The sequence below is a fragment of the Ovis aries genome, chromosome 3 (assembly GCF_016772045.2).
Source record: "Ovis aries strain OAR_USU_Benz2616 breed Rambouillet chromosome 3, ARS-UI_Ramb_v3.0, whole genome shotgun sequence".
Lineage (NCBI taxonomy): Eukaryota > Metazoa > Chordata > Mammalia > Artiodactyla > Bovidae > Ovis > Ovis aries.
Window position 1 is genome coordinate 177,021,815 of NC_056056.1, and position 26,392 is coordinate 177,048,206.

Sequence of the window (26,392 nt, forward strand, 5' to 3'; positions counted from 1 at the left end):
ATGCTTTGTCTATCACATCCTACTCATTCTCTACAAGCCTCAGTTTCTACAAGATGGGGCTAATGATAACTTATTTTACCAAGTCTTAATGAAGCTCTTTGGAAGGAATGATGCTAAAGCTGAAACTCCAGTACTTTGGCCACCTCATGCGAAGAGTTGACTCATTGGGAAAGACTCTGATGCTGGGAGGGATTGGGGGCAGGAGGAGAAGGGGATGACAGAGGATGAGATGGCTGGATGGCATCACTGACTCAATGGACGTGAGTCTGAGTGAACTCCGGGAGTTGGGGATGGACAGGGAGGCCTGGTGTGCTGCGATTCATGGGGTCGCAAAGAGTCGAACATGACTGAGTGAGTGAACTGAACTGAATGAAGCTCAAATGGAATAATCCAAATACTGAGCATACATGTGCATAGCAAGTGCTTGATGGATGATGGCATTAATTAAAATTAATGACTGTTATAATTAGTGTTATAATTGATGACAACAGTATTCTTATCAATAGGGAAAGCTGGGCACAGCCTCCAATGACCATTCTGCTGTTTTTTATGGCTGTGTCTGGCAAACATGTTCATCTCTGAGACTCCTATTACTTATTCTCCAAAAGCACTGGCATATCAAGGAAAATGTGTCCCTATTTGTTCTGTGTCATTCCAGGTGGCAACATCTGCAGGTACTGGGGATGTGCTCCAGAGACTTATCTCAGCCAACATTTTAGTGTGAGTTGCCCATGGACAGATTGAGTAGGAAGTTCTGGGTGTTGTGTTGTGACTGCAAGCCCTGGCCACCCTCAGATGTACAGCAGAGGGAGCGGGGGGAGGTCACTTTATGGGGGTAGTCTGTGGTCACCCGGCATCCAGCAGCAGGGCTGGCTGTGATCCAGCACATGCACTGTTTATTGGACCAGCCCTCTTTTGGAGAACAGATGCTCCATCAGGAGAGGTGTGTTCTGGGTGGTCCACAGAACCAGAAACATGACTGGTCTGGTCTGGTGTAGGGAGCCATTCTGGCAGCTGGACAGGGACCTGCAGAAGATCTGGAGAATGCCTGTGGGCTTCTCTGTGTTTCTAACACTCATCAGTCCCACTTGGTCCACAGGCAACTCTTCTGCGAGGGAATGAGCCTGTATGTCAGGAAGTGATGAGTGTGGGGGAAGTGGGGGACTTGGGTTTATTTGGAAAATTTTATGCCAGGTGGCTTCCATCTTTATTATTTTTTACCCTCACAAATGTGCTATTCACCTTTCCTCAGAATGAGAAAACTGAGGTTTGGAGAATTATGTACTGGCCCAGCTTGGAAGAGTTGGGCCGGGTTCAGAAGTCCTTTCTCCAGGACACCCATATGCTTAAATACAGTTAAGTGTAAGGTTACCAAGACAGGACTGGGTACGGAGTGCTCAGGGGACTGAAGACCTGTGTGCAGAGAAGCAGCGTCATTGTCTGTAGGCCCAGTTTGTGGGCAGTCCTGAGAAGGCCTGCATTCAAGCTCCTGTCACCCAGAGAACCTGACATTTGCTGCGGTTGGAATGAGCTAATGGGGCCTCCTCTGCTCCTTTCCAGCCAGGTCTTCATGGTCCCTTAGCCATGGGACCTCTGACACTGCAGGCTCAGTTTTACCTCTGTGCCCTTGCTCATGCAGTCCCCCTGCCTGGAACACCCTTCTTCTTCTCTTTCCATTATCAAAACCAAACATTCTTCTTGGTCACTCCTGGCAGAGGAACTGACTTTGTAAAGATACAGCCAGTTATAGGGGTGGAATGGCTATACAGCAGAGGAAGGGTAGTGGGAGCTAGGACTAGATGCAAGCACCTATTCACCCAGCAACTATCTACTGAGCACCTACTATGTTCCAGGCATGCTGTGAAATGTTGGGGATAGAATGGTGAGCCAAACAGGGCATGGTCCCAGCACAGTTTAGTGAGGTGGAGAGGAAGGAGTGGAAAGACACAATATTCAAATGAATGCACAAACATATACTCAGATACCAGGGACTATGATAGGTCTAACAGGAGTCCTGTTTTGGTCTGATGTTGGGGGAGGGGTCAGGGAAAGCTTTCTCCAAGAAAATGCCCTTTGAGTTGAAATATAAAAGATGGATAGGAGTTCCAGATAAAGGGAAGCAGAAGGTCTTATGCAAAGGGAATGACACTACCTGAGGCCTTGCAGCTGAGCAGGGTTAGACCAGGGCTATTGATGAGGTATCCAGAAAAGTTTGCTTATTCCTCCTTCCCACTTTTCCTAGTCCTCAAACCAGTGTTCCTGTCCCCCAAACCATAAGGCTTTAGGAAGTTAACTCTGTTTGGGGAAGTTAACCCCACCTCCAAGTTCTCAGCATCTTGTCTTATATATAAGTCCTTCTCTGATAAGTCAGCCTTAAGGATTTTCATTTTCTCTGCATTTCTGATGCATCTGACTTCCTGGGTGAATATCCAGATTTGTACAATGTCAGGTTGTAGGAAGGTGGCTGAGCTTTTCTGTTAGGTGTATGTGGATTGAATTCCTAGCCATATGACCTCTGAAAAATTTCTTATCTCTCCTGAGTCATGTTTTCTTTATTGACCCAGTAGAAATCATACTGTATATCTTGCAAGTTAGTTTTAAGGATTAGATATAACATTTGTAAGGTTTTATTTCCTATGTGTTTCCACCTGGGACACAGTGCTTGGCAAGTTGTAGTCACTCAAGAAATACTTATTGAATGAACAAGAGGGTCAAGCACTGTTCAAAGGGTAGGTGGTCTTATTCTTTACCGCTGACACCCCTCCCAATCACACTGTTAGGCCAGGGCAGGTTGTTCAAAGATATCAAGGATAGACTGTGTAATCCTGCTGTTACCCACTTTGACCAAAGAGGGCAGCAGTTAACATTCTCTACTTAACTCTTCTTAAAACTGAGATTGGCCTCCTTAAAAGGCACATAGATCTTATCTCTAGCCATTTTTTCTATTCCCTGCGCTTTAGCTGTCCCTAATCACTGTCTTGGAGCATGAAGAGGTATAGCCTAGTCCTTCTCACACCTGATTTGGTCTGAGGGTCTTCCCCCTGGGTTCTGGGGTGAGCTGAGGGTGTGGAGGAAAGATTCTGAGTGAACTGGGACAAGGGCACACGTGCTTTCAGTGCCACCCTCCAAGCTGTGTCCATCTGGGTCCACAATCTTTCTGGCTGAAGTTAGGGAAGCTGAAGAGAGCAAGGAGAAGCCGTGACTGTTTTACAATCTACTCAACGAGTAAGGTATAAAAGCACCAGGGTCTTCTCGGCATCTGTGCTGTATAGTCCCCAGAGATGGAGCAGAGAGCAGACAGTGCTGTTTCTTGAAACCACAACAAAGTCTTCTGCCCACCTCTGATGCATTTTGGGGGCAGATTCGCTGTCTGCAAAGAGCCATCTGCAGGTCTGGTGTGCAAACAAGGGCAGTCCCTTGGCTTTCTTGCTCCAGGACCTATCCTGGAGTCGCCCAGTTCTCCTAGCAAACACATCCCAATTAGTAGGAAAGTAAGATAAATACTGTAGACAACTCCTGAGATGTTGCCAGCTGTTCTGGTCTCACAAAGTGACCTGACCTGAGAGCTCCAAGTTCTGAGAACCATTCGTCGGCACGGTATTTTTCTGGGCATTGCTTCAAAGGGGCCATAGTTGAAGACCAGGCTGCTATTCTGGTAGCCTCTTGTGTGGTATAAAGTTTCCCATGGGCCCCTGGGGAGGGCTGGAGTACTTGGTGGGTGGGGGGTGTTCTGTGCACCCCTCACCCATGTGCCTGCATGACAGTGAGCAGGTCAGCACCTCTGAACTGAGTGGGATAGAACCTTCCAGAGGCTGGTGTGCATTCTGGACTCTGGGACACACTGGAGCTGAGCCTGACAAAACACCCTGGAAAACTCCCAGAAGAGGTTAATGGGCTGGCAAGGAGGGTGTGGGGCAGACAGATTCATTAAATTTTAACCTTGAAGATCACAGATAGGATGTGAACTGGAATGGGCTCACTGGTGAGTCTGATGCTTAGTGGGGCAAGCAAGGCTTAGTCTTGTTTCTAGGTCTTTCTTGAGGCTCTGGCACCTACTCATTTAGGCCCATGTTATCATGAGGTCTGCTGGCAGGACAAAGTAATACGTCTTCATCACTGCCCTCAAAGAGTGAAAACCCATCTGAGAAATGATATTGCCATGTACTGGAACAAGGCTCCCCTCCCCCACAAGCCACGTCCCTGCCTACCTCTTGGATTTCACTGTCCCCTGCCCCTTGTCTCACATTCTGCTTTCTGTCACTGTAATGGGCTGGGCTCTCCTGCCTCCAGGCCTTTGCCTCTGGCTGCACCTCTACCTGAAGACCTTTTCCTTTTCTTTCTCTTGGCTGACTTGTGGTGACTTCTTAGATGCCAGCTCAGGCAGGATGCCTTCCCCAGACATATTCATAGCACCACCAGGGCTGGATTCAAGGCTGACTCACTTGGGGAGTGAGGACCAACTTCAAAGGGAGATGGTGCTAGTGTGATCTGGGTTTCTAGGAGGCCAGTGAGTCAACTACCTCGAAGTGTTCACCAAGCATGATTAGGATCACTGAGGCTCTTGCTCTGCAAAGCATGGTCAGAAGGGGACTGTCGGCACCCCAAGCATGAAAGTATGCCTCACTTGGCCGGGTGTGTCTGCTGCACGCCCCCATGGCTCTCTGACTAGGACCACCTGGCTTCTCATCTCACAAGATAGAAGTAAGCTTCCATGACATAGGGGCTTCCTCTCCCTGCAGACTGCAGAACCCCAGGCACAGCACAGGACCCGAGGCATGTAGTCCCTCAAATAAATCTGAATGAACAGCATGAGTGAATGAATTAATTCCAATCATTCATAATAAAGGAAGAGGAGGAAGAGGAGAGAGAAGGGGACAAAGGAGGAGGACCTCCATTAGGATGCCAGGCCTTGGGTCTGTCATCTGTGGGTGGAGTCTGGGTGCTGACCCTCTCCAGAGACGTGTTAACCAGTGTCTCCTGTATCAGGACCCTGTGACTCACCTCTTCAGATGTGAATCTTCAATATTTGGGGATCAGAGTCTCATTGTGGCTTCTTGGATCACACTTTCCCTGCACCCCTCTTCTTATCTGGGTGACCCTCAGGGACTCTGGACCCCACACTCCAACAGCCTAAACATGAACCCATCCCCATCTCCCCTTTTTGCATTACCTTTGATTCCCTCCTGCAGTGTCATCCATTCCCTTCATTCAGTAAACATTCTTAGGGGACCCTCGCCATATCCTAGGCACTGGACTTGGTGCTGGAGCCCCAGATGCAGCCCCCACTGTTCAATAATGCAGGCCAGTGAGCACCGAGAAACTGATTATTAGGAAATCTGTATGGGAAGAAAAGAAGCTGAACAGAAGACAAGAGGGACTGGTGTGGCCTGGGAAGGACAGAAGGCTTCCAGGAGGAGGTGGCATTTCAGCTGGGTGCGTTGTGCAGGAAGAAAGATTGTGTGGACAGATGCGCAGGGAGAAAGTCATCCTCACAGAGACAAGGGGCATTACAGGACAGGCCAGTGTAGTGAGGCAAATGCAATGGGGGTGATGGACGCTGCGGAGGTCAGATCTTGAGGTAGGGTCCCAGCTCTGGAAGCAGTATATACATTGTTGAGCTCCTCAAAATAATCCTGTCAATGCTGGTAAACCAGGGAGCTTTAGGATGGGATTGTTGCTGCTATGTGTTCTTGGGAGAATGAGGGGGTGAAGGATCAACCTTTCCCACTTTCTGTGCTTTGGGATATTGATACTCCTTTCCTGATTGCATTCTCAGAGCAAAAGCCTCTGTGACTCTAACTGTGCTTGGTGAGAACTTCAGGGCAGCTGGCTTACTGGCCTCCTAGAAAACCCAGATCACACAAACAGCATCTCCCTTCAGAGTTGGTCATCAAGCCCCAGGTGAGTCAGCCCTGAATTCAAGGACCAGCCAGTCCTGGGACTTTGCTCTTCCTGGGCCAAATGATCCTTATCTTTTCCCCAAGGTGGCCGTTGCCACTAGAAGAAATTGATAGTAGCTGACTTTACAAGTAGTTGGATTAGAAATGACATGTATTAATACATCTAGGCATGTGCCCAGGTAGTGACTCTTAAATTTTGCCTTTTAGAAGTTTAAAATTGAGGTCACCATTTGAAACACACGAAAGCAGGAGTGAGATGCAGATTTTGTTTGTGTTCCCTTTTCAATAACTTCTAAATTCCAGGGAACTCGACCTTTCTGGGACTGTGTTCCTTTCCTCCCTCCTCTGGCCCCTTCATCTCACATACAAAGACGTCAGCAGGGGCCCCTTTGTGTTTCCTGGCCTGCTCATGCAGAAATCCAGTGCTTACAAGGTGAGGAGAGCAAGGACCCTGCCAGCCCCCTCCGCCCCTTGCCAAGAGTCCCAGGACAGGGCATCCCCAGGACAGCCTTGCCGGCGGGGGGTAGGGGGGAGGACCTCAGGACACCGGCAGGCGCTGAGAAACAAGAGTCTGTGCAGAAAGAGGTTTTAATATCCTCTGGGTTTTAATAGCTTTCCCTGAGATGGAAACTTGGGTTGAAATGATTTGCAGCCCTCCAGATTTTTCTGAGTGTGTGTGTGTGTATTCGGGTTTATTTTTAGCTGCAGGGGTTTATTTCTTGCCAAAAAAAAAACCCTGCTTAAATAAAACCAAGATTAATATTTTTACTTAAAGGAAAGAGTCAGGACAGGCTTTGAACTGGAGACTCCCTATCTTGTTTGGGAGTGCATCTTAAGAGTCTGGCCTTGGCTTTGACATCAACAAAAAGGGCCTTTGAAACAGACAGAAGTGCCCTCGGGGGGCCAGGACAGGATGCAGGAAAAGCCTATTTGTGAGCCTTCTCTGAGGAGCATTCTTTTCCACATAGCCTGCCCAGCCTGCCCTGCCTGCCGGCACCCTCGAGTTCTCTAGGGCCTTCTTCCCGGAAAGGTGGGACTCTGCTAACTCCCAGCTGTTTTCCTTAGGCTCTCCCCACCAAGTCTGGGGGTTTCTATTATACTTCCTCTGGATTCAGATGAAGCAAACTGAGTCTCTTCACCAGGAAATGAGCTAAGACCCAAATCAGATGCCACCTCTAGGTACCTCCTGACACCCTTCCCTGGGACAGGCTTTGCCCCTCTTTGTGGCATAGTGGCTGTGTTTGCCAGGTTTGAATATCATTCACTTGTTTCCTTTCCTGTCTTTCGTAGTTCACAGTAACTGTTCCAAGTTCCTCCAGGCCTTCATTTATCTCCAGATCCCTGTGAACTTAGTACCATAAACTATCACTGGACAGATGTTTATCTGACCCTGTGAACTGGGGCCTGCCATTAGCCCCTTTTGATAGAATAAGTTTCAGAAAGACTTGGTCATTTGCCAGAACTTGCTCAGAGGAGCCTTTTTTTTTTTTTCAAATTGTCCTCCATGTGGGTGGCACTTTTAGCTTCATGTGCTCAGCAAGTATATACTGGGGGCCTGCTATCTGCCAGGCTCTCTCCTGGTTGCTTGGGTTACAGTAATTATAGAACAAAGACCCTGCTTGCTCATGAGGCTTACATTCTAGCGGGGAGAGACAATCAAGGAACACACAAGGTCTCTATAATACAGCAGATGGGGGCTGGTGGGCCGGCAGATATAGGGAATGCCTGGGGGAGGGATGTAGGGGGTCAGGGGAGGCCTCCTGACCAGGTGAAGGAGGGGGTCATGTGGCTACTGAAGGAAAAGTGCTCCAGCAGCGGCTCTGCAGAGGCAAAGGCCTGGAAAGGGTGGCTTGTTTGGCGTGAAGGAAAGTAGGAAGGAGGTGGTATGCTGGTGTGGAACCAGCTGCCATTTCCTGAGATGGGGAAGCCGACGGGAGGCCAAGGTGTGGGTAAGGGCTGTTAACAGGAGCTCAGCTTTGGATGGGATGAATTTGAGATGTTGTCTTAGACTTCCAGGTATATAAATGTAGACTCTTGGATATATAAGGCAAAGGTCATGGGAGTTCTAGGTTGGAGGATGCAAAAATGTGGGCGCTGTCAGCTGTACAGCTGGTATGAATAGCATAGGCTGTGTGTGAGTGAGAGGATGGTGAACCCTCTGCTGACTGCACTGAGTACCATGGAGGTCATGGGTGAGAGCAGTTTTGGTAGAGTGGGGGAGGTGCATGAGGTCATCATAAGAACCTTTTGAGCTTGGTAATCATCACGCCAATGTAAAAGCTTGGATAGGAAGTGTCCTGCCCAGGGTCACCCAGAGGGGCAACTACCTCATCCAGGTGCCATGTGCTCTGTGCATGTTCATTCCAGTGTATCGTGGTCATTTCCATAGGGCTTTCCTGATCTGACCTTTCAGCTTCTGAGTTTTTCCAGAGGGGCTTTTGGGGTTTGGGGTGGCCATGACAAACAGACTGGGAACCAGAAGGATTCAGTTAGGGTGGACCCCGTAGACTTCTGCCTCCCACCCTTAATTCCTAAGGCCCTTTCCTCAAACATGGACATCATCAAAGTGTCATCAAAATTTTTGTCCCCAAAGAGGCAGCAGATTATTGAAGAGGTGCTTGAAAAGGCCACAGGAGGTGGATGCTAAAGACCCTCAGTAGATGAGGAAAGGCCGAATTATAGGAATCTTTTGGGTCCCTGGTTGTCTCCCTCTGATTAGTACATCTGAGAATCTACAAGCACTCTCCACCAGAAACACGGCCATGTATCATCTGTTTAGCTCCAGGGTTACAAAGTGCCTCTTTACGTGTGCATTGTCTCTCCTAATGAATCACTCTGATTAACCTCAGGATCATAGTGTTGTGATAATAAACCTCATGGATCATTAGGTTTTGTGGTTTGTTTTTTTTTCTTTTTCCCTGAAAGCCTTGCTGGGGAGCACAGGATACTAAACAAATGATACTCTTATACTGCTGATGGTGATTACTTGTGGATTACTGTTACTAATCTGAGGACATGTGTGTCAGTGACTGGAAAGGGAAGTGGGTAGTCAGAGGATGCGGGGGTCAGAGGGAATTATAAAGGGGTCCCTCCTCCTAGAGACAGTCTTCTTCTCTGATTCTTAGCGGCACTGACAGTGGCAGGGGGAGGAGGTGCAGAGAAAGTACGAACTCTTGTGCAGTCAGTATAAATCTCAAGGAAAAGTTTGGAGCCAGTCTGCTTTCTGGGGGCCTACCAATTTCTTCCCCCACTGGGACACAAAACTGTTCTCAGGGTATCTGATTTTCTTTTCCATAGTTGGAAGATGGGGACCATAATAGTCACCTCAGAGGGTTGCCATGAGGATAGAGTGAGATAACATGTACACACTGCTTGGCACATCAGAGGGGTTCCATGTGTGGTAGTTGTCACCAATGCATTCTAGTTCCTTCCCTCTTCCCTAGACTTACTGACGTGATGCAAAGAAAGGCAAGGAACTCATGGTTAATTAGTGGAAAGGCAGCCGGAGAAGTCAGAGAGCCTGATGCTGCCCTACTTGCAGAGGCTGAAATGCAGGCTGTCCACGATGCATAGGAAGCGAGAATTGCTCAGTGGCTGAGCCAGATAGGCTACAGAATCTCTTGCTTATTGCCTTTATTGTGAGTACTCTGACCTCAGAAAGGACCTTTCCTTTGTCACCCTGTTGAGAATGACAACTGGCAAATAAACATGAGGTGACCATTAGACAAGCTGGATTGCAGACATCCCCCCTTCCTGATTTCTAGAGTGCTTCCATGGGAGTGGGCATCATTTTAAAACTCCCAGACCCCTCTCTTCCTTTGAGTCCAGACCCAAGAGATGGGTGATCCCAGGGTCCAGGCTTTTGTACCTACCTAGATCCTGCCTGCTGCTGTCAGGACAGCCCTTCTCTGGGGTTGACATTAATAGTGATTTCTACTTTTGCAGAAGTTCATTCTGTCTTCTGGCCAGATGTGCCTTAGTTATTCTCACTGTTGTCCTAAAGACTGTACATTAAGCCAGCAAAAGGGCCTTTGAGAGACAGGTATGGGGGCAGAGTGTGTGTGTGTGTCACAGATTGTGTGTGTGTGTGTGTGTGTGTGTGTGTGTCAGAGGTAGTATCTCACCCACTAGACCACGAGATGGCTGAATCAACTCCTACATCACGGAGAGGCTTTGTACTGCTCTTGAGAGGATACTAAAAGATAGGCAGAATCTAAGGTCTTCCCTTGGTATATATTAATTCAGGTAAGGGATCCTTTGCTCTCAAACTTAGTCAAATTCCAAACAGTTTGGAGCAGAAAGGTCTGGATTTGATTGAAAGATGGCTGGATAGGAGGTGGAAGGAGAGGACAGGAGGTAGAGCCAGCTCATAGCCCCTTTCTGAATCTCTGAATATGCTGATGAACAGCAGATGTGCACTTTCGGGACACACCAGCAAGCTGTGTTGGAAGCAGAACCCTGTTGGCATCAAAATTGGTTTTCGTTTAAAATTTATGCTGCTTGTGGTCTATATTACCATGGATGTGTGGGGGCAGGCAGCATACAGTTATTTCTGGAAGGGATGTGCCTTGTTTTACTTGTTTTTGTAAGTGCTTATTATTCCTTCCCCAATAAATAAAAAAAAATTATTTAAAGGAAATACAGATAATTCTATAGAGATACATGTTTGTACCTGGATCCTAAGATGTATGGTATATTCATGAGGGCCCCACATACATTTGGCCTTCCCCGATGGCTCAGTGGGTAAAAGAATCCACCTAAAATGCAGGAGACACAAGAGACACGAGTTTGATTCCTGGGTCAGGAAGATTCCCCTGGAGCAGGAAATGGTGGCAACCCACTCTAGTATTCTTGCCTGAAAATCCCATGGACAGAGGAGCGGTGGCTATAGTCCATACGGTTGCAAAGAGACTAAACACTCACAAGCACATACATTTAAATATCTATATGCCAATGGTATAAGTACCTATAGCCTGGTCAATTTCTTATCTGCTTTTAAATTATTTCTTTTGAACTCCATATACTCAGAAACCCAGGAGTGTAAAAGGCCCCCAAGACTGAGATTTCAGGCTACACCTCACTCCCACTTCTCTGACTGGTGCTAGCCATGAAATTTTAACGTTGTCTTCCTGCTAGAAGGTACTTGCTGGAGGTGGGAAATGGGCCTTCTGTTTCTTGCTGTCACCTCCACAGCACCTAGCCCATTTTCCCGGACACCTATCCAGTTCACGCCCATGTAGGTTCAGTTGCTGGAGGACACTAGGGAGACAACGCAGGGGCTGCTGCCAGCAGGGAGGAGAATAAAGAAGGCCTGTGTCCAGCCAAGCCAATCTGTGCAGCCACATCAAGGTGGTGGGAACGGTCAGACCTGCTGCCAACTTCAAGTTTGGAAACTGTTTTCTGTTGTTGCTGAACCGTGACCTCCCTGCACCTCCCCTGTCCACTCTGGTCCCTGGGCCAGCAAATGCCTTGGGGGCATCCTGATTGCCAAACAGGAAAGTACAAAATAGCACACAATTTGAATTGCAGAGGAAAAACTGAAGCAAATAAAGACATATTAATTCACCAACCGAATAGGCGGATTTGGGGTTGGCCAGTGATTTTACTTTGGACAGACTTTGCAGATCTATTTGTGAGAGCAGAATGTTATTTCAGTTCAGTGTAATGCAATTTTGTTTGTGTATGGAAAACACTTGGTGTGGCCTCTGTGCTGGGTCATCCCTGCCTCAGTCTTTCTGGACCAGGACCATGGGATCTTGTTTGGTCCTGGCAGGTCCCTCTTGGGTTACATATGGGTGATGAGATGAGATAGGCACCTGTGATAGAGTGGGTGCCCCAGGCTTAAAAACACCTTGTAAGTTTGTTCTGACCGGTTAATGTCTGTTCCACCACCTCTCAATGAAATTTTGCAAGACTAGAGTATTTTGATGAGCTTGTCTTTCTCCTCATCCTAAGGAGTAGCCCCACAGAGGGTGAGACCCACTGTAAGCTAAGGAGGCCTTAGCGCATGTTAGAAGCTTAAAGATGCTCAGGATGGTCACATAACACAAGTCATGGTAGTGGCAGAAATACTAATAATAGTGACGGCAAACAAATAGGGTTTGGGATGAGCCACACACTGTCCTTGGTGTTTGTACTACTTAACCTTCATAGCAACTTCATGAGATATGGTCACAGACTAGGAAACAAAGGCACAGAGAGGCTTAGTAACTTTCCTAAGGTCACACAGCATCAGGGCTGAGATTCAGACCCAGGCAGTCAGGTTCCAGAGACCAGGCTCTTAAATACTATGTCATGCTGCTCTTCACTAGTAATAAGTACATCACTTAGAAGCCACGTGAGGGGCACTGGGCCAAGACAGTCAGAGAGATTTAGGAAGAAGGAGCTCTGGGGATACAAGAATTTGCCGAAGGCTGTACATAATGGAGCTCCAACTCAAATGTGGCTTCCCGATTACAGAAACTTACTTTCCCCTGAACTATTCTCAGATGAAAGATTCTAAGCTCGGACCATTTCAGGGTAAGGAAGGAACTGGCTCCCTGTGCATGCAGAAGCTTCCAGGAGTAGCGAGCTTTATAGAACAGGTCTGCTTATGACATGTTATGTCTAAACGAAGGCAAGCCATTTTTGAGCCAGGAAAGCATAGATGTTAGTATTTAAAGGAATCCCTTCTGCTTTTTTCCTTCCCAAGCCAAAGACTCACTCCTTCGTTTACCTTCTGTATTAATGAAGCAGCAAAAGATGGAGCCAAATCAATTCAGGAAGAATCAATAGGAAAGTCCTGGCAAAGATGCCTTCTGCCCAACAGTTAAGCTGTTACAACCTGCCTGTGGGAGTTAACGTAGAGGAAATAGTCCCTGGGGCCTCTGGGAGGATGGCTTCCTGCCAAGGATGCTGTTTCAAAATTGGACACAAAGGTGGAGGCAGAATCTTTAGGGAGCTTGGCCTGGGATCTCGCCAAGCTCTCTTTTTTCGCAGCAGACTTGGAAACAATCACTTGTCTCTTTCACACCGAGCTGCCTTGCCTAAATTGCTAAACTTGCCAATAGGTTCCATGTTTTGCCATCCCTGGCAGCTGAAGTTTGGAGGGGCCCTTGATTCATCTGGGGCCTGACTTTATGTCTGACTAGGAGAGTAGATTCTAAGCTCATCTGGGGAGAAACAGGATAGGACTCAGCTGGAGTAGGGGAATAGACGATGAACTGAGAAACGCAGTGGGACATCCAAAATGGGGAAGGATAACAGATTTACCAGAATAGGCAGGTGTGTGTGTGTGTGTGCGTGCGCGCGCGTGCGTGTGTACATGTGTGTGTGTGTGTGCGCGTACACGTGTGTCTGTGTGCGTGTCTGTGTGTGTCTAAAGAGTAACCTATTTGACAAACATTTATTGAGCATCTACTCTTTTTTGGGCTAAATGCAACCTGAGGTAAAAAAGAGTCATAAGATCCTAGAACTGAAACAGTTCAATCTGTAATTCAAACATGGCTACTATAAATGCAAAATCCATTCCATTCTGGTTAAGGTCTTTCCCTAGTAGCTCAGATGGTAAAGAGTCTGCCTGCAATGCAGGAGACACAGGTTCAATCCCTGGGTCAGGAAGACCCCTTGGAGAAGGAAATGGCAACCCACTCCAGTATTCTTGCCTGGAAAATCCCATGGACGGAGGGGCCTGACAGGCTACAGTCCATGGGGCTGCACAGAGTCAAACATGACTGAGCAGCTAACTCAATGAGAGAATCCAGCTCCCTTTGATGGAGACACTCTGTGCCCCTATGATGGAATCACCTCGATCTCCCTGACTTTGTTGCTCGTTCTCATTATTAGACAATTTTTTCTTTGGCTGAGTCAATGAATGCAACTTCTTTGCAGTTTCCAAGTTCCATCTTTAAGCTCTATTTGAAGACAACTGTTGGGTGCTTCTTCACATACTACAGAAAAAGAAGCCTCTTATAATCTCCAAGACAATCCCTTTCTTCTGTGTTCTTACTGCATATAGTAAATGCCTCTCTTCAAGTCTTTGTCATACTGGATCTAATTCTTTTTATATTCATAATCAACTAATATTTGCTGAGCAACTCCCTTCAACCAGATGTTATAATAAGAAATTTCATGAGATGTTTTATTTAATCCTCATTCCAATTCCCAATCCTCATTCCCTGACATAGGTGGTACATTCTCTTTACAGATAAGAAAATTGAGGTTCAGAAAGAGGAAGTGGTTACATTTCTCTCAGTTTCTGTATCTGTGGAATGTGGATGTTAATACTGACCTTGTAAGGCAGTTGTGAAGAGTAAATAAGTAAAATGTACTTTTGCACATAGTAGGTGTGTGATAAATGGGAGCTATTTTTTTCCTAGTAACAATCCTTCCATGGTCAGCCTATTCCATTTTGCCAGTGATGACGATAATGATGATGACAGTAATAACATTTACCTAATATACACTCTGTCCAAGATATAGTGCCAAGAGTTTCACATGCATTACTTGCCTAATCAATTCAGGTAACTGGTAACATTATTATCCTGTTTTATAAAAGTTGGAAGCCAGAAACAAAGTTACTTGTCCACAATCATAATAACCATAAAGAACAGGGCTGGGATTGGGAAAGTTCAGTTGGCTCCTAAGCCCCTGCTCCCAACTGCTTCTTCCTCTACCACACCCTCACTGAGCTGCTCTCTATTGCATCCCATGCCATCTAACTGCTGGGTACCAAGGGCTCTATCACAGAACCAACTGGGGCATGGAGGGAAACGGGGGTGCGTCACAACCCTGTGGGTGTACCAGGATATGGCAAAACGTAGGCATGCAACACAAGTCCCAAGTGAGGAAGAGCTCAGAAAGGGGTCTGAGAGACCACGGGATTATCAGAGGTGCATGAAGAGAGGGCAGGAAGCACTGACAGGAGAAGATTTTGGATTATGGTGAAACCATAGAGTCACTCCTTCAGGGGTGACTGCAGCCTAGAAATTTCTGGACAGCAATTATGAACATTTAGGGAAATTAGCTCCAAAGATGTCTGCTTCCCTTTTCTCTTCCACTTCTCCCTGCCCCCTACTCCCCCAATCCCAGGGTTTCTTATCTGAATTCTTGCTCTTATAAACACAATCATCTATTCCAGTCGCCTCACTATTACTAAGAAAGCAATTCCAGGCACACGGACAGGTAGATGCCTGCTCTGAGATGTGGTCCCTCATATGGTTCAGGCCTCCCTAACCTCCCTGTTTGTCTTGCCTTTTTCTCCAGTGATCCGGGCCAAGGTGGTAGGGAAGAAACTGGTGAAGGAGGGGCCCTTTGGCACACTGGTCTACACCATCAAGCAGATGAAGGTGAGTGATAGCCCAGTCCCAGGCTCCAGGAGGGTTTGGGGGCGGGCAGGGGGCAAGGTTTCTGTCAGAGAGTCTTGGCCAGTGGAGGCAAGTGGAATTGGACTTAGAGTGTGTGTTTGCTTGGTGTCTGAGCCCCAGCCATAGCCCCTCTACCTGGCAGGACAGGGCGTAGATGAGGCAGCAGAAAGGGAAGGGTGGTGGTGGTGGTGGCTGTTTCATCCCAGAGCCAGGGCAGGTGGAGTCCCTCAGAGGCAGCTGTTAAGAAGCTGGGCTCTGAAACCAGACAGCAGACAGTCCTGTTATCTAGTTACTATGGGCTATTGGCTAAGTCACTGCCCCTCCCTGGGCCTCAGTCTTTCTATCTATAAAATGGGGGCAGGTAGGAATGTTGACTAGATGGTCTCTACGGGCTCTTCTGAGGTTTGACTTTTTAGGATTAAACAATGCCTACTTTTATGCAGTCACTAAGGTTACAACCTAGGTTTGACCTCTCAAAACTTTACATTGAACTTAAATTACAGGAACCTCAAGTCAAAGTAGGAACTGCACCCTCTTTCCCTACTTTCCTGGGTCTAATTGTCTTCTCATATCCCAGTAGTTAGCATCATCTACTAAGCATATTCATATAACTGAGCATATTTGTGAGCACATTAACATGAGGAAACACATTCAGGAAAAGCACATCAGATTCGAAACCTAGGGAGCCCGCCTCCTAGTCTCAGCTCACTTGCTTTAGAACCGTCCCCTTTCCTGGGCGCAGGAAACAGTGTGGGGTTGGGCTGAGCACGCCTAAGAGCCTCCTGGCTCAGGCATTTCAGGATTCTAAGTGCCCTGGGACATGGACTGTGTTGCTTCTAAGCAGGAGCTAGTTTGGGTGCCTTGGCACAGAGGACTGGGGCTCTACCCTGAACAGCTTGGCAGCTGGCCCATCATCCCTCCCCCTCACTTTGTAAGCACCTCCTTGCATGCAGCACTCTGTGCCAGGAACTCTGGAGGCCACAAGGGAGATGCGTTCCCTATGTTTAGGAACTATAGTCAGGCGAGAGAGCAGACGTGCATGGCAAATCAGGAGTTTGAGATGGGGTGTGCCCAGGTCCCAGTGGACTGCCAGCCTGGGTACAACTCAGTGCTCATATTTGCATTCCCAGCAATTAGAATGGGACCAACAGGGACTCAGTAAATGCTTTTCCATATAATGAGGGAATGAGGGTGAGACCCACTGGCCTGAAACCCTGCACAGGAAACAATTCGTGGGTAGGATTGAGAAGTAGGGAGAAACACAGCCATGGGTGGTACCCAGCCATCTTGGAGGCAGACCTCCAGGCCTCATAATTCCTGCGTCCTGAAGCCCGAGGTTAGATGTACTGAGTTTGCGGAACCTGTTGCTTTGGATTCAATTTTGGAAACATCCACAGCCTTCTGGTTATGTAATGTCCAGAGTCAGCCCTGGCCAGCTGCCCTTGGCTGCCCAAGCTTGGTCATGGGACCAGCTTATGTCTTCAGACAGCCATGGGGAAAGAAGAGTGGGTGGAGGGGGAACCAACAAGAGCAGTAACAACCCAAAAACCCACTGTGTAACCACTGGCAGCTGGCAAGCAGATGCAAAAGCAGATTAGACAAAGGCAGAGGTTCAGGAGATGCATCCCTGTCTGCTCTGAAACAGCCCTTCACATTGTGTGAGACTCTCTGTGGCTAGCAGAGTGCTGGGAGAGGAAGAGCTGGGGGCAGCAGTTCCTAAGCTTGCCCAGCTCCTCTCCTTCCTTCAAGGCCTGGATGCCAGGGTCACCAGAGACCTTGCTATGGGCACAATGTCCCGTTCCTGCCTCACTGGGGTAAGAATAGCTGCAGGGCATCATTTAGAGGCCAAATGACACTTGCTCACCTATCTGCTTCAGAGAAAACATACCCATTCCCAAGATGCTGGTCTTATGTTGTTCATTCACCACCTTTCACCCAGGTCCATGGATCAGAGTGCTGGGCGTTAGAAAATAAAATTCCCTGTCTTACTTGTGACAGAGGCTCAAAGGGAAATGAGTTGCCCAGAATCACACATTTCATTAAAGGCAAATCTAGTTCCCAAGCTGAGGTGTCAGGACTCCTTCCCAACCCTGGGTGTTCTTTACATAACTCCCCAAATCTCCCTGAAATCCTACTTCGATCATCAACCACCATCTAGTACCGTTGTTAACTCTGCCCCTGCTACCAGCCCACTATTAGATAAGCCATAGAACTGGTCATTGCCCTCCTATCCAGAGAGGCTACTGGATTCTGCTGGTCTCCAGGTACCGGTCGGCTGGTCTGAGAAGGTACGGGGCAGGGGAGCAGAAGCAGGCCTTCCTCCCCTCTCTCACTTCCTTTCTCTCTTCCTACCTGCCCTCTCTGTGCTTTGCACTGTGCTTTTCTGAGCTGAGGATACAAAGATAATTGTTATAATGAACACAAGGCTCCATACAAGTAACAGTGAATGAACATTCACTATGTACCATGCATCCTGATAAGCCTTTGCATGGGTCAGTCCTCACAACTTGACGAAACAGATAAACATTATCCTCTATTTTACAGGTGAGACTTGAAAGGTTATTCAACAGTCAAGATCATTTAGTTACAAACTGGTGACTAGAGTGAAATTAAGAGTTTTTGCCTACAAGGAGATTACAGAGCAGCAGGCTGATTCACCCTTCCTGCCCACTTTGGGGGCTCCCCCCCCCAACACGCCATTTGTATATAATTCCCCTAGGAAACAAAAGGAGGTTAGCTTGGGTTTGTGGATTTGCCATCCAGCAGTGTAGCTCTTGACTTGCAAAGGGTGTACGGAAAAAATCTTTGTAGGAAGAAAGGGGAAGAGGCCTGAGAGGGGAGCCTGCAGGAGTTTTGGCACTGATCCCTGGGCGCTTTGTTCTAGAGGATTAGAGTCTAACCAGAGAGTCAGCTGGGGAAAGCAAGGACTCCCTTAGAGCACGGCTAAAGGAACTCAGAAGACGTGAGAATTTGAGCTGCCCTATCTGACCTCTCTCTTTTCTGAGTTCCCAACCTCTCACCTTCAAATTTCTCACCAGATGAAAGGCAGGCAGACCCCCTCCAATATGCTAATTCTGGAGCCTCCGGTCACCCTCTCAGGTATATCTTGAGTGTGCAGAGGAGAGACAGGGAGGGTGTTAGAATGTTGAGGTAGCTTATTGCAAACTCGAAGTTGGAGATTAGCTAGGGCTGGGGTGCTGGGCTGCAGAGCAAAGGTGGAAGTTTCCAGAATTGGACGTTCTAATCTTTGGGGACCTTATCTCTCATCAGGACTATGAGAAAGCATCTGCTTTGCTGTGGCTATAGTTTATGCCAAGGAAACCCGCTCTCAGACTGGATACAGGGGACAGCATGTGGGGGACATGATGTCCCAGCTGGTCTCGGGGAAAGTCCCATGGGAAGGCCCGCTGGTCATGTGCTGTGTATGTCCTGACCCTGGGGAGGACAGATCTGCTGGACAATTGGATTGCCTGGCCCCAGAACTTCCTTCCTTCGGGGCTTTGTCTAATCAAAATGAGCAATGGCAGCATCTCGCCTTTGAAGCTGCAGCTGGAAGCCTTTCTGGCCGCCCCCTCCCTGCTCTCCCCTTCCCCCCGGCCAGCCCACAGGGAGGGGGAGCCCTTCCACAGCCCAGTGCCTGTGCCTCTGTTCTCCTGTGCTCTGCCTCCCCAGCTAGACACAGCCTGATCTGTGAGAGAAAACCCATGCACTTGGTACGTCAGGCAGGTTTCTACTGCCTCTGAAACGCAACTGCTTGTAAGAACCAGTGTGAATTTAAATGAGTTCAGGCTATAAAGCAGCGTCCAGCACAGTGCTGATCTTCCACAGGCAAGCCAGAAATATCTGACACAGTGGTGAGAGTTCATGCTGCGAATACTGATAAAGACCAGACGACATTCCGTAAGAAACGGGTAGAACTCCCCAAACTCAGAAATTCCTTTCTCACATTACTCGTTCCTTCACTCCAAGGGAAGTTAAGCTCTTGGAACTTCATGTACTTACTATCATGAAGCGAGGCTGAGAGGCTTGCAAAGTCCAGTGTGGTGTGTGGGTACGTATATAGCAATGAAATATGATAATGGAATATTATTCAGCCTCAAAAAAGGAAAATTTCTGACAACATAGGTGAGCCTGGAGGACATTATGCTAAGTATAATAAGCCAGACACGGAAAGAAAAACATTATACAGCCTCATTTATTTGTGAAACCTAAAAATAGTAGAATTCTTAGAAACAGAGAATGGAATGATCGTTATCAGGGTCTAGGAGATGCAGAAAATGGAAGATGTTGGTGAAAGTCTGTTGGTGATACAGACTTTCAGTACTGAAGTATGTGTGAGTTCTGGAGATCTAACGGACAGCATGGGAACTGTAGTTGACAACACTGTAGGACATACCAGAAAGTTGCTAAGAGAGTAGATGTTAAGTGTTCTCATACATAAAAAGGTAACTATGTGAGGTGATGGATGTGTTTAACTAGCTTCCTTGTGGTAATCACATCATATACATATATTAAAATAACCTTGCATACCTTACCCTTTTGATACATCTTTTATCTGTCAATCATACCTAAATAAAGCCAGTGGGGAGTGGGGAAGGAGCAACCTGCCTACTTCTGAAACCAGCTTTAACTATTTGTACCAAGAGACGAGGCTGGGCAAGACATGTAGGAAGAAGGGGACCAAACTCTTCTCTCTGCTCATGACAAACTTCAGTATAACTTATTTTTAAACTAACTTTCACTAAATGTGTGCCAGCTGCTATTCTAAGGCATTTAATTCTCAAAAACACCTTATAAAGTCAGCTGGTTGTTGTTTAGTCTCTAAATCACATTCCACTCTTTGCAACCCCCTGGACTGCTGTGTGCCAGGCTCCCCTGTCCTTCACTGTCTCCTGGAGTTTGCTCAAACTCATGTCCACTGAGTCAGCGATGCCATCCAACCATCTCGTCCTATGTCACCCCCTTCTCCACTTGCCCTCAATCTTCCCCAGGATCAGAGTTTTTTCAATGAGTCAGTTCTTTGCATCGGGTGATTTGCCCCATTTTAGAGATGAAGAAACTGAGGCCCAAAGATAGGAAACAACTTTCCAAGAAGCTAATAAGTAGCAGAGACAAGATACAAACTCTAGCTGTCTGTCTATAGAACCTGAGTTTACCATTAATCCTCCATTGCATTGGCTGGACTAGGTTAACCACCTTTCCAATTCTGAGATTCTCTGATTTTAAGACACTATAAACCCATTATAACCCTTCTAAATTTTTCAAACCAATTCTAGGTCTCTATGGCTATAGACATAATAATACTTTAGAATCAATATTTAGATTAAACTAGATTAATATAAAGAAAAGACAACAAAATGAGTAAAAATCGGCTTAACTTTACCATACATTTACTACAAATGTATTGTTATTCTCAGAATTGACCTTAAAAGGCAGCTCTGTATTTGTCAGACTCAGTCATTTATAATGTATTAAGATTCTGACTTTATGTTTAAGTGCTAGAAACCATGTTAAAATAAGGTGTTCTTCAGTTCAAAAGCAGCAATGATGCTAAGCTGATTTCAGCAAGTTGAGTTCTTACTGGGCGGGTCTTGATTCTCACTCATAAAGCAGAGAGGAGATAAAGGGAACAGACCAACATGGAATAAACTGAGGTTCCAGTAGGCTGCCCTGAAAAACCTAGAGCAAGTACTGAATTGGAACACTTGCCAAAAAGTCAAGGGAAATCCACACCAAAACAAGAAGTTGCTGGGCCTGGGAGTAAATGCAAGGGATGTTCTCCCAGGGCCACACATGATGGCATGCACACAGCAGCCCTTTTAGGTACGGTTCCTATTAGAGCCAGAGAGGCACCATCCACCACTGAGGAACTGGGGGGTAGCATGTGACATGCCCCTGCCCCCGCGGCATAACTGAAAACTGAGTGAAAACAGAAGTCACCCCCACCCCCTGCTCTTGGCTGCATTTCCTTGTTTAGCTGGAGAGCCTTGAGGGAGAAGAGGGTTGTGAAGGGAGGCCAGGTAAATTAAAAGCACCTGCACTGACGGTTGTACACAATTAGAACAGTACTCCCCTTAAAAAGGAAGTAGCTCCCAAGCCCTGTCAGTCCAACAAACCCATTATGATGGTGCAGGGGGCGGCTCATGAACCACCTACCCCTGCCAGGCAATCACCACTTAAAACAGGGAGAAAAAAACAGCCCATTAGATTGAATGGGAGACACTTAGATGAGACACCAGTGAGGTGATGTCTGGCTTTTTATTAATTACTATAAGTAAATTAATAACACATACCAGAACTAAAGCAGAAACATTGTCTTATTGGAAACCCCTGGGATAATCCCAGAGACCACCAACCATCCAGGGCTGAGAACTGGGGGAAACTGGGATTCGGCAACACCTCGGTGCCCCCTCCCACCCCTGCCAGCTCACACGGTTAACAGTTGTCTCAACAGATCAGGGCCTGCAGAACGCTCAAGGACTTGACCTAGAATCACCAAGTGGGTTCAGCCTCCAGTATGTTCACACCAGTGGCTCTGAGCATATGCTGATGAAGGAGGCACATAGCTATAAATGGCACCTGCCTGCATCAGAGGCCCTTAGCCATGAGCTTGTGAGGCTGCCAGGGAGACAGCATAGGATAATGGTTAAGAAGTTCTCCTGCTTACATTCCTGTCTCTGCCACTCACCAACCGTGTGACCTTAGACAAGCCACATAACCTGCCTGGGCCTTGGGCTCCTCACCTATAACATGGAATGGGAGGTGTGACTGGCTGGATGGGAAGGTTTCTTGGGGAAGGTACCAACCCTGGCTCAGAAGAGAGAGGAGCTGGTGGCTTTGCCTCTGGAGTGAAGACCCTTGGGAGGTAGTTCAGTGACAGGCCACAGTGGCCTATGAAGGAAATTCGATCCCACAGCCCAAATGATGGCATGTGTTCTGAGGTCGGGTCCTCCTCTCATGACATTCCTTCTGTCCACAGATGTACCGAGGGTTCACCAAGATGCCCCATGTGCAGTACATCCACACGGAAGCCTCTGAAAGTCTCTGTGGCCTTAAGCTTGAGGTCAACAAGTACCAGTACCTGCTGACAGGTGATGGCCAACTCCAGCAGCTGGGTCAGGGTTTGGCCAAGGCCCCCTGCTCCTCAGTTCAGAGGATGAGGGAACTGTAGACCCAGCAGTGTTCTCAGGTCCCGGGTGATGTGCCTGCTGAGCTGTAAGGAGTTATCTAGAGTTGAGTCTGTCTTACTCGGCCAGTGGTAGGAGCTTAAAGTTTCTACGTGAGGCTGGGTTTTACTTATTTTTTAAAATTAATTTTTATTGGAGTACAGTTGCTTTACGAGGCTGGGTTTTAGTCTCCATTCTACCACTGACTGGGGAGGAAATCTCCTAGTTTTGCAATTTCTCAGCTTTACAATAAGTAAAAAGAAATTGCTAGTACCTATTGCTCTCCACATCTCAGTCAACCTATTAGGTCTGTCTTTTAAAGTTATCCACCTTTAGGAAATCAGTAGAGAAAAGGGGAAAAAGCAAGACCAAAAGCCATTGATGTGAGAAGAGAACAGTTGGTCTCTGACCCAAGCTCCAGTGCTCAGTGGGTTTGTGGACCTTCCACAAATTGCTTAACCTCTCCAAGCTTAATTTTCTGCATTTGGAAAATGGGAATACAATCCATCCTAAAAGATGTTGGAGAGGATGAAATAAAATCATGGGACTGAAAAGTACATAGTACGTACATTCCCTGGCCTAAGGAGGTTACTCAGTAGGCGTGAATTCCTTCTCTTCTGGCTGGGTTCTGGGCAGAATAACTCTCCCCTTGTCCCTTTCCTTCTCTAGGCCGTGTCTATGATGGCAAGATGTACACAGGACTGTGTAACTTCGTGGAGAGGTGGGACCAGCTCACCCTCTCCCAGCGCAAGGGGTTGAACTATCGATATCACCTGGGCTGTAACTGCAAGGTAAGCCCCAAGGAGAGCAGGCAGGGGGGCTGCTGGCTGGCAGCCCTAGAAATGCCAGCTCCTCCAGAACTGGGCCCTGGGCCCTTGGGCTGGGAAGGGCATGCGTGCCAGGCCTGGGCAGAGGGGCAGGTCTGAGCAGGGGAGGCGTGCAATGTTGCAGCAAAGAGGGAGAGGAAAGAATGCCTTTCTGCTGTAATCTGCTGAGCAGCAAAGAGGGGGAGGAAAGAATGCCTTTCTGCTGTAATCTGTGCTGCCCACTTGGCAGCTGCTGGGGCATGAGGGCTCTTCAGCGTTCTTGACCCCCTGCTCCGCACTGTGATTCAAGGTTGTGGAAGGTACAGGATCTTTAATGGCAGGTCCTGCCAAGTCCCAAGTGGGCTTGCTTAGGCAGCTGACTCACTGGTGGCCCCCAACCAAGGCGGCTTAACTGGTATAGGACTGCTGATACCACTTGCTTCAGAAGGTCATTCTTCAACCTGGCCCAACTTCTTGACCCAAGCACAGAGTTAGGGCGCACAGCCTTACTGCTGTGGGAGGCAGCTGGGCCAGTCTCTCAGTTAATTCTCGTGACAACTCTGCAAAATTGGGATAACAGTGATTACTACTAGTATACTTTTAATTATCCCTATTTTGCAGATTAGGAAACAGAGGCCCAGAGAGTAGCTAGGCCTAAGTCACACAGTTCACTGTCTGATTTCCAGCCTATGGCAGCTGGACTCTACATTTTTATGCTTTAATCTTTTTGATTTCTCCATTCCCTACAACTGCTAAGAACTCTCATGCTTGCCTGTTACCACTTGAGAGGAAAAGCTCTCCCAAATATCTAATTCTACCACTTTCTGGCTGTGTGACTTGGGGCAAGTTACTTAACCTCTCTGAGGCTCTATTGTTTGTAAAAGAGAGATCAATCAGTTATGAGAATTAAAGAGAGGCATGACTAAAGAATAAGTTAGAAGCACTTAGAAGAAATGTCTGGTACATAGTAGGTACTCAGTAAGTATTGGTGAGTGTTATTTATATTGTCCTCACTAAGGGAGGGATGTGGCTGGGCTCCACCGCAGAGATCTTGCATCAGGCCTAAGTCCACCCTGGCAGAGTCCACCAACCTTTGTTTGTTATTTCACTGCAGATCAAATCCTGCTACTACCTGCCTTGCTTTGTAACCTCCAAGAATGAGTGTCTTTGGACCGACATGCTCTCCAATTTCGGCTACCCTGGCTACCAGTCCAAACACTACGCTTGCATCCGGCAGAAGGGTGGCTACTGTAGCTGGTACCGAGGATGGGCACCCCCGGACAAAAGCATCATCAATGCCACAGACCCCTGAGCATCAGACCCAGCCCCACCTCACTTCCCTCCCTTCCCACTGAGCTTCCCTTGGACACTAACTCTTCTCAGATGATGACAATGAAATTAGTGCCTGTTTTCTTGCAAATTTAGCACTTCGAACACTTAGAGGAAAATCTATGCTGTCATATGGAGTTTATTTGGAACCATCCTCCTGGCCCCACCCCTCCCTTTCTTTTTGGTTTTTGACATCACCCCTTTCCACCCGGAAATTTTTGGTGTCATGCCAGAAAGAATGAGGAATGGGTACTCCTCTTCTTCATGATGATATAATCTATATTTTTTTAGGAAAACAAAAATTGAAAAACTACCCGATTAGGGCATTGTAATATCTACCCTTCTTTCTTCTTTCCCATCTCACCATCTCCCAGACTCTCCCCCCTTCGCCCTTCTCTACCCTCTTCCTCAGTACATAAAGGACACAGACAAGGAAGCTGCTGAAAAGCCAACTGTTTCAAATCAGTCAAGGGCAGCCGGCAGATAGACTCAAGGTACGCAGAAGATCTTACACACCGAGGAGATGCTACTGCATGTCCTTACCAGACTGTGTCTGTCTGTGTCTGCACATGAGAGTAAGGGAGGGAAGGAAGAAACTGCAAGAGGGTCTGGACGATGCAGCACACACAGTTCCCCCAGCCACTGATGCTTGGGTTGACCAGATGTTTCTGAGTCTGGAGCAAGCAGCCAGGCCAGAATAACAGAATTTTCTTAGTTGATGAAGACTTAAACATCTGCCTGAGGTCAGGAGGCAATGTGCCTTAGACAAAAGCTCAGGTGAGAGACTAAGATGAATGTCTTTCCTCTTCTCACTTCCCACAAGATTTCCTCCTGGAAACGTCTTCGGTAGATCTGGCCAGGAGCTTGCCTTTATGTAAATCGGAGAAATACGAACACCGTACACTATCCACAGATATAGAACAAGTAGATTTGGGTAGAGGATATTATTTCCAAAGTAGCATTTTAGTTCACCTAGGGGGGTGTGTTTGCATACACATTTACATATACCCACGTGGGGACGTAAGCTAATTTTTTTTTTTTTACAGGACACAGAATTCTGTTCAATGCTGTTAAATATGCCAATAGCTTAATCTCTTCTATTTTGTTGTTGTTGCTTGTTTGAAGAAAATCATGACATTCCAAGTTGATCTTTTATTTTTTTTTTCATTTTAATTAAAATTTGAAATTCTGAGCACCCTCAGCATCCCTCTAATTGGGGTCATCTGACCTCTGTCCTCCTTTTCTCCTGCTTCATGTTTGGGGCCTTCATTTAACTGCCTTTACTGGCTGGCTCAGATGGGAGATGCGAGTCAGTGTGGGTCAGGGCCTGGGCATAGGAAGAAGAGCTGCAGTGTCCTGCCTTGGCTAGATGGCCACCTTTTCTGGGTTTGGGGACAACTTGCTCCTTTTCCTGTAGCTTACTGGCGGGTGAATGCCACATCCTAAGGCACTCACCTCATAGAATTAAAAGTGGTGGTCACTGGGAAAACCTGACTCTGCAAACAGCTGTAGGGTTTTTGTTGTGTTTTTTGAAATAAAACTATAATATAAATTCTCTGATTAAATAAAATTACTTTAAGTTTTAGTGTTGAAAGTGAGATGCCAAGAGTCGGTGATGATGTGTATTTTACAGAACTGAGGATGGTAGGATGGTTACATTTAACATGATGGCTCTGTCTCTTTTTTCAGATTATGGGTATTTGTCCTCTATTAGTATTTGTATCTTCAGTTCATTCCACTTTAGGAAACAGAGCTGCCAATTTAAACGGGAGAAAAAAAAGAAGCAGACAACACAATGTAATGTCTCGCTCACAAACACAAATGCCCAGGCAAGGTGTTTGGCAGAA

The 26,392-nt window shown here is 47.1% G+C and overlaps 2 protein-coding genes across 5 annotated transcripts in view; one reads left to right on the forward strand and one right to left on the reverse strand.

Annotated features, from left to right (window-relative positions):
- Positions 1–24,528, forward strand: part of TIMP3 (TIMP metallopeptidase inhibitor 3) — a 54,809-nt gene extending 30,281 nt beyond the window's left edge. The window contains exons 2-5 of the mRNA NM_001166187.1: positions 15,144–15,226; positions 22,224–22,335; positions 23,080–23,201; positions 24,331–24,528. Coding sequence (NP_001159659.1) covers positions 15,144–15,226; positions 22,224–22,335; positions 23,080–23,201; positions 24,331–24,528 — 515 coding nt within the window. The remainder of the gene's footprint in view (positions 1–15,143; positions 15,227–22,223; positions 22,336–23,079; positions 23,202–24,330) is intronic.
- SYN3 (synapsin III) overlaps positions 1–26,392 on the reverse strand; it is a 486,177-nt gene that overhangs the window by 304,275 nt on the left and 155,510 nt on the right. The gene's annotated exons all lie outside the window — the stretch shown is intronic.